Below are 8,687 nucleotides of genomic sequence, written 5' to 3'. Positions count from 1 at the left end.
AGGATCACACCCTGAGCCAAAGGCAGACGCTTAACGACTGAGCCACCCAGGCGCCCCATGGATTTGGATTTTTAAAATATTTTTTTAAGTGTCCAAGTCAGGGGTGCCTGGGTGTCTCAGCTGGTTAAGCATCTGCCTTCTGGTCAGGTCATGATCCTGGAGTCCTGGGATAGAGCCCTGTGTTGGGCTCCCTGCTAGGCAGGGAGTCTGTTTCTCCCTCTGTTTCTCCCCCCACTTGTGCTCTATGTCTCTCTCTCTCTCTCTCAAATAAATAAATAAAATCTAAAAAAATAAAATAAATGTCCCAGTCAATGAAATGCTGCATTACTGAAATACTATAAAGAAAAGGGGATTAATCAAATGAGTTCATTTAGGTGAGAGTAGGATGATATATTACTGAGAAATAGACCCCATGTGACACACATGAAAGAACACAGGACTTAAAGGCATGGGCAACTCAGAGTTGTGTCATTTTCTATTTGTGTGGCCTTTAACGAGTTTCTCAGCCTCAACCAGTTTCCTCCTCCACAGATGGAAAAATAATAGAAGCTTTGCAAACATTTTAATGTTATTTCAGAATAAAATAAGAATGATTATGTATTCATTTTGAAATTTGTGAAGTGCTACTCAAATATAAATATTATACATACAAATGAAAACAAAAAATATTTTAATTATAATTTTATCAGATATAACTTATCAAGCCATAAAACTTTCACATGTTGATGTCTGTAACATCAAGCCATGAAACTGAGATGTTGTTATCTGGGATGTCAATATTTTTGTCACTTTTATTCAACTACTGATACCATACTGAAGACATTATAACAAAAAATAGAAGGTCATCCTTTATTTTTGGAAGATTGGTATAGGTGTAAAATTGATCTTAATTGTTAGGAGTGTTTACTTGGCAGGTACTCCAGAGTTCATTCAAGAATACATGGACACATTGAAATCAGAGGGTCTTATTATTTTTAGTGACTAAAATCCCTTTAAGAATCTAATGAAAGCTGAGGAAAGCTGAGGGTCCTCTTCCAGAAAAATATTCCTATCATCTACAGACAGAATTTTGTAAGGAATTTCAAAAGGGTTCATATCCATGGATCCTCATAAAAACCGTATCTTCACCTTAGATTGATATATAGTAGACTTAGTAGACTTCAGTGATTGACTTTAGTAGACTTTAGTGATATGGCCTCCTCCCTTCCAGATTTCTGTGTTTTCCAGATTATTATAGTCTTCTCTTAAAGACTATTATAGAAGTTGTTTTCCTGCCCAGCTGCACCTCCACCGATTCTATATTCCATCTAGAGTCTGTCTCTCAAACAATCTTGGTTCCTGTGTTCAGTCTACCCCCTGATTGCTGTTCCCCAGCATCCTTTTTTTCTTTTTTAAGATTTTATTTATTCATTTGAGAGGGAGAGTGCACACAAGCCGGGGGGAGGGGTAAAGAAAGGGGGAGAAGCAGACTTCCCACTGAGCAGGAGCCCTACACGGGGCTCTATCCCAGGACTCTGGGATCATGACCTGAGCCTAAAGCAGATGCTTAACCTACTGAGCCACCCAGCCACCCCTTTTCTCCAGCGTTCTTCATCAGTGCTCACTCCCAGGGGAGACAGTAAGAGAGGGAAGGACTCTGAACCAAGCTAACAAATACAAGAAGCGGAGGCTTTGGGCAGAAATGGAAACTGCAAGTAGGTTGCAGCAAGGCTGGAATAGAGGTAAATAGTCTGAAAAACCAAACTGTTAAAGATTTTTACTGATTTACAATTCTACCATCTTAAAACAGTCAAATATTTGAAATTCTTTTTTTTTAAGATTCATTTATTTAATTTAGACCCTGAGATCATGACCTGAGCTGAAACCAGAAGTCGGACACTTAATGGACTGCACTACCCAAGTGCCCCAGATATTTAAAATTCTTTGTACAGAGCTCATTTGTAGACAGCTCTTCATTGAAGTCCTCTAGAATTTGACCATTCTCCGCCTCTAATAATTAATATGAAAGTGATTTTGAGGCTGTAAAGTACTAGGACAGTGTAAGGAATATCATGCTGGATTATAACATGATTTGATGTGATGTGAAGAAAAGTTGCACAGCATCACATCCATTGTATGAAATGTCAGCCAGATGGAAAAACAGACCAAAGGTTTTTTTCTCTCGTAGTCCATCTAACAACTGTATATTTTTCCAAGTTTGTAGAATTTTAATTCCCAGATTTTCAGCTTTTGCACTAAATCCTCAGCCTATTGAAGTCTTAATTTGGTCTCATTTCACAAATGGCTCTCAATATTCTGTCTTCAGATAAAATCAGTTTACATAAGTCAGCATATGTTAACAACAACCACAACAAAATCCAGGGCAAATATTTAAAAATGCGGACATATTCATAGAATACCAGAAGAGCATGCTCTTATTTTGTAACTTTAGCAACAATCACTCTAGATCTCTAAAAGTGTTACTGTTAGAAAATGAGAGTAAGGACATGTGCATTCTTCATGAGCCAGGTGGATTCACTGCTGTGGAATTTTGAGTTTTATTATCAAATGTTGGTTTAAATTTTTATGTCCTAGTGCCACTGTGATCCATGACAATGTATTCTTTAAAGTAGCTTTAGTTTATTATTTTTTTTTTAATTTGAGTACTGTTGACACACAATGTTACATTAGTTTCAGGTGTACAACTTAGTGATTTGACAAGTGTATACATTATGCTATGCTCACCAGAAGTACAGCTAACATCTGTCCCATTACATCGCTATTACAGTATCATTGACTGTGTTCCTTATGCTGTGCTTTTTATTCCCATGACTTACTCATTCCATAACAGGAAGCCTGGATCGCTCTCTCCCCTTTGCCCATTTTGTCCAACCCCCCACTCCCTCCCCTCAGTTCTCTGTGTTTATTGTTCTGATTCTCCTTTTTGTTTGTATATTCATTTTTTTGGATCCCATTTATGAGTGGAATCATTTGGTATTTGGCTTTCTCAGTCTAACTTATTTACTTCCTTCAGTTAGCATAATACCTTCTGGATCCACCCGTGTCATCTCAAATGGCACAGTCTCATCCTTTTTTATGGATTACAATCAGTTTTTAAAATAAAATGTAGAAGAAGGTAGCAAACTACTTAATAATGAATGTGAAGTATTGAATTAGAGTATTATTTTGTGCTTTTAAAAGTATTATTGATATTGCAAGGTGAATTTTTACAGTAATATTATGATGCTGATAGGCAACATTGATTTTAAGATTTCCACATTTTATAAGCAGAAAACAAAAGGCCCAAATATTTAAGATGTGGAAATTCTGCTGAAGCAGCATTGACAGTGAATTAGATTTCCATTAGGTGGTGTTCAGTGAGAGGGGATGTGCATATGCAGGGTTTGAAGAAATTTACAAGAGAGAGAGACATTTTTCATTCAGAATGCTAACAGACATCATTTGGTTTCAGAAGGCTGGCTTTCAGTGTTCACTGCATGAGCTATCATCACCACTCAGAATTTTCACTTTTTTAAAGTGTAGTAATATACTTTTGATAGACAATTCAGAGAAATTAATAGCAAATGATAGAGAAATTGCTCTTTTCTAGAGGGAGAAAAGACATTTGATGCAGAGAAACAATGAGGGCGTGGCTATGACATTTAAGACCACTACATACTGTATTTTAAGTGTAAATTTTTATTAAGCTTTTGTCTACTTGTTGCGTCAAATTAAAGTCCCTCGTCTTAGCAGATTAAAACCTTTTATGATTCTTTTGATGTGGAACTATTATTTTTCACTTTCTTTGTCTTGCAGACCACTGATAAATTCTTCAGTTTCTTCCAGCCACGTGTCTCTCTTTTAAATTTTAGAACCATTGAATGTTATAGAAACCGCATTCTAAAGAAAGAAGTTAGAGTGTAATACTGTAGCTTGTCGACATAAAGAAATATATTAGAAAGCAAAATGATATTGATAGGCTTTGAAGAGAAAGATCTTTGTGGGCATTTAAAACACCAAGGAATCACAAGGCTGTGTTGAAGAGCAGGCTCGTTGAATCGGAGAAGTCAAAGCAAGATATCTTTCATTACTGACGTGCCATCTACTGAAAAGAAGTCGGAAGTTAGTCCTAAGTAGCTAACAGTGAGCTCCAGGTACTAACTTCCCTGAAGCACTGAAATAGGAAGGGGTGGAAGAAAGTTGTAAAAGAAACCCTCAGGGATTCCTCCTTTTTTCCCCTGCGATCCCTTTAATCCTTGAATTGTCAAACCACATGGAAAATAATAGAGCTGCATAGTTCTGAGACTTAAGTGGTATTATCTTTTTAAAAGAAAATATTAGGTCTTTTCACATCTCTGGACAGGAGCAGGGCATGCGTTTGGTGTAGAAAAGAGTAACTTGGAGCAAGAGATGCATGTTACTTTTTCGGTTTTAACATATTATTATCTACGACTAAGCAGACTGCACCCAGTAGGGAAAAAAATTATAGCCAATATTTTATTTTTCTTTTTTAAAACAGATGATTCAACGAGAAGCAGATGTAAAAAGTAAGGTAACTGCTGTGGCGTTGACAGACTCCGTTCACAATGTGTGGCATCAAGAAGCAGGCAAAACGATTCGAGAATGGATGAGAGAGGTGAGACTAGATTTTTTCAACGCTGAGATGAATGAGTGTGAGCCTTTATATCTTGAGCCCCCACCAACTTATATCACCTCCCACCCCCAAACTCCCTTTCTAGAAGCAGAACATTTACAGAGAAGAGGAAAAAGTAGACATGGTTGAAATAATAATAGAAAACCCTTCTGAAGAACAAAAACGTTTTTGAAAGCCCTTCTCCCTTTTTTGGGCATTCTGTCGAATGTTACGTATGCATGCAGTATACATTAGGAACTTCGGCTAAAGAAGGTCATGATCTGTTAGGAGATTATTATTCCCTGATTTTTAATTTTTCCAGCAGCTATTTAGCATTGGTGCTGCTCAGTGACAAGAAAGAAGTTTAAAGTACCATTGAGTCTCATCCTTTTCTTGAAAGATGGTCAGTACATGCCACTCTTAGATGGATTGGCTCACTACTGCCAGTAGGGGGAGAGGTAAAAAGCTGAAATAGCATTTTGCCAGACCAAACGTGGGACTCCAAGAAACCCAAGGGCTGGTCATGGTCCAGCCTCCAGCTAAGAAAGCTTCTTTTCGCCTTTCCTAAGAGCTAGTGAGCCTGAAAACTATCATGACTCATTGAACATGCTTCTGTTTTTTTAAAACTTTCAACCCATTATTTTTACTTTGGTTATAGATGTACAGCTGAAACTTCCTTTTGATTTATATTTGCCTTTCTGATATTATAAGCAATGGACATCATCCACACCATGCTATATCAATTGTTTGGTCAATCATGTATTTCTCTAAATGAGAACTAGTTGACCTTCCTGATTTTCTCCCACTTTTTCTTGATAGAATACCCAGACATTTATCCAGCTGACCTCTCACCATAGGTATGGTGTGTAACTTCTAATCAGCCCTTACAGTGCACTGTAAGAACCAGAGAGTTAATGTTTGGAAAGAGTTTTGAATAAATAAAAGGACTAAGCTGTATAATCCCATAATGGAATAATCATAATATTACCAGTCTCTTTTCACTGTTGTTATTATATAGAAAAAGTACTTTAATTGTGCAGAAGTCTAAAATATATTTACTCTATTCCTCATAATGTTATTTAAATATGTGAAGGTAGGCTTTTAATCTTTACTAACACCCTGGTGTTTTCTGACCACATTGCTTTTCATATTTCTCCTTTCACAATTAATCCACATCCTTAATTGTCTTTTCCAAGGGCCTATTTTTTTTTCATGGGAAATTTTGCGTAATTCATACCTATACTATTTTTGTGGTATTTATCTGTCCAAGTGGATATGTAAAGAGCTCCCCACATTATGTAAAGTAGTAAGGTTGAATAAATGCACCTTTTTCCCCACATATAACCAATACGGAATTTAGTGTTTGTCCCAAACTAGAAATATCCATGTTCATCATCTTTTAATTGGGAATTCTTCATCACTCATTCCAGGTGACAAATACAACAAAATTTATTTAAATTTACTTCTTTTTCTAAAGTTTTTATTCAAATTCCAGTTATTTAACGTACATTGTTATATTAGTTTCAGGTGTACAATATAGTGATTCAACACTTCGATACATCATCCCGTGCTCATCACAACAAAGTGTCCTCCTTAGTCCCCGTCACCTGTTTCCTCCATTGCCCCACCCACCTCCCCCTGGTAACCATCAGCTTGTTGTCTGTAGTAGATTTGCTCTTCAACCCTTTGTAACTAAGACTGGATTAGATGCTGCCTTCAAAAATCAGAATATATTCTGTACATTTTTCCATCTGACTGAAATAGGCAGTAGTTGAAATCATCTTAATTCAGTCAAAGCTCTCATTAATTTCTTTGCAAGCATAGCCTTTTAAATCTTTTTAATATTATGTAATTTTATCAACAACCTACTTCTTGATTAGTTCTTTTATTCCCTCAGTTATGTCATGAAGGCATGAAGAGTTTTTTATTATGACATACCAAAATTCAGACCCCCAACTCAATCACTTACCTAACTGTGTATTCTTGGGTACATTGTTTAATCTCTTTGAGATTCAGTTTTTTCATCTATGAAATCTAATACCTACCTTGCAAATATGGTTGGGAAATAACCTATGTAAAGAAACAGCATGGACATGGGCATTTTAGAGAGGTTCAATAAATCGTAGTTCTCGTTGTTACCTTCTTGCCCCCAAGTAACATAAAATATATGGATTGTATTCTTTTGTTTTATGGATAATCTGCATATTCAGAATATCTTATCAAAGAGCAAAGAGTTGGAAGCAGTGGGTTTTGATAATGGTTCTGGCTTAGTCACTCACTAGGTAAATCAGTAACTGAGATCTAACACATACCAGGTACTCTACACTAAGGCTTATTGTCTTGGGAATGCCACTCCATCATTCTGGGCCTGTTTCATAATTGTGAATTAGAGATAATAATTCCTATTCCATCTACTTTGTGAACTATTATGAGAATCAAAGGTGACAACCGAGAAGAAAATCCCTTGAAAAGCAATTGGCACTGCATAAAAAAATAAAATGCTTTGTTATAGAAAACACTATAAATATCCCAGAGATAAAAATTAATAAATGATCGTTGACAGAGCTTTGAAATTATCCCCACTCAGAGAGCCTCTCTAAAACAAGAACAGAAAGGGAAACTATGGGAGCCTATGCCAGATATTCTTGTAGGAACTCACCTAAATGTGTGAACCCCTCGTAGAGAATTCTGTATGGTTTGGCAAGATAAAAATCTAGTGTTTGTTTCCCAGCACTTAGGATTAAACTCTGTCCCTTTTTCTTTTTCCATTTTTAGTCTCTGTCCATTCTGCAAGACCCCTTGAAATAATGAGAAACAAACAGTCCTGGGTTCAGTAAATAGAGCTGTTGTCTTGAGCATGAGTGTTGGGAGAAGGGTGTGGAGGGGAACTCTTGCGTCCCCCAGCATCCGACTTCCTACTGCAGCCTACTCTGGCTTTAGTTGGAATCAGCTCAGAATCTGAGATATTTTGCAAATATGTCAAGAAAAACAACTTAGCTGAACTGTAATGTTGTCCATAAAAATCGTATTCTGGCTGCAGATGAAGCCTCAGTGCTTTGGGCCTCTTAATGATTAGCTCCATTATTTGACGAAACACCACTTTAAATTTGGGAGTAGGTTAGGGTATGAATTGCCCCGTCATTCTTATTATACTGTGAATTAAGTAAAACTGCTTTTTGTTTTGTAAGCATATTTAAGTATGTGATAAAGGTATTAATGTTAACTATTCATCTACTATAAAAAGCTGATTTACTTTTTTAAAATTTCAGCAATTAGCATACAGAAAGAAGGTTAAGTACTATATTCTTACATTACTTATATAATTTTAAAATAACAAGTTCTTCTAAATTAAGAAAGGAGGTCAGAGAGGGCTACTTTTGGCAATTACTCTGAGTAAAAACTACTCCCCAGCAAAAGACCAAGCATACACACTTAACCATGACTCATGAGGAGAGGCAAGAAGTAGCCTACGGCAGATCCTAAAAGATGCCTCTTACCTCCAGCTCCAGGACTGGAAAGTGGGTACGGGTGGGCATGCTGGACATTATGCTAGGTGAAATAAAAAGCTAGAGGCAGAATGAAAAATACCACATGATCACACTTACATATGGAATCTAAAAAGGTTGAATACATAGAAAGAGAATAGAACAGTGGTTACCAGTGGGGTAAATAGGGAGATGTTGGTCAAAGGGTACAAAGTTGCATTTATGAAGGATGCGTAAGTCTAAATGTACGGCATGATGACTATATTCAGTACTGTATTGAATACTAGAAATTTGCCAAGAGAATAGATTGCAGGTTCTATCACAACACATACACACACACAAAGAGTAACTATGTGAGAAAATAATTAGCTCAACAGCAATAATCATTTCTCGATGCATATGTGTATCAAATCATCATGTTGTACGCCTTGAATGCATAGTTTAAAAAAAAAAAAGGCTGAGTGGGTAAATGTCATTTCCTGACATATCCCTGGCCTCTGAAAGTCTCAGCCAAGCCAGATGTATGGTTCTATGTAATTGTCATGAACCCTTACCCAGAACCATCAGCTCGGAGTGGCAGTTCTGGAAAC

The 8,687-nt window shown here is 36.7% G+C and overlaps 1 protein-coding gene across 10 annotated transcripts in view; it reads left to right on the top strand.

Moving 5' to 3' along the window:
- The window catches only part of FAM172A (family with sequence similarity 172 member A), a 416,550-nt gene that overhangs the window by 264,087 nt on the left and 143,776 nt on the right, over positions 1-8,687 (top strand). For all 10 annotated transcript variants that reach the window (XM_034656488.1, XM_019808770.2, XM_019808766.2 and 7 more), the window contains one exon: positions 4,499-4,615. In XM_034656488.1, coding sequence (XP_034512379.1) covers positions 4,499-4,615 — 117 coding nt within the window. The remainder of the gene's footprint in view (positions 1-4,498; positions 4,616-8,687) is intronic.

This window comes from Ailuropoda melanoleuca, chromosome 3, assembly GCF_002007445.2.
Source record: "Ailuropoda melanoleuca isolate Jingjing chromosome 3, ASM200744v2, whole genome shotgun sequence".
Classification (NCBI taxonomy): domain Eukaryota; kingdom Metazoa; phylum Chordata; class Mammalia; order Carnivora; family Ursidae; genus Ailuropoda; species Ailuropoda melanoleuca.
Note: the sequence above shows the minus strand (reverse complement) of the source record. Positions and strands in the feature narration are given on the sequence as shown.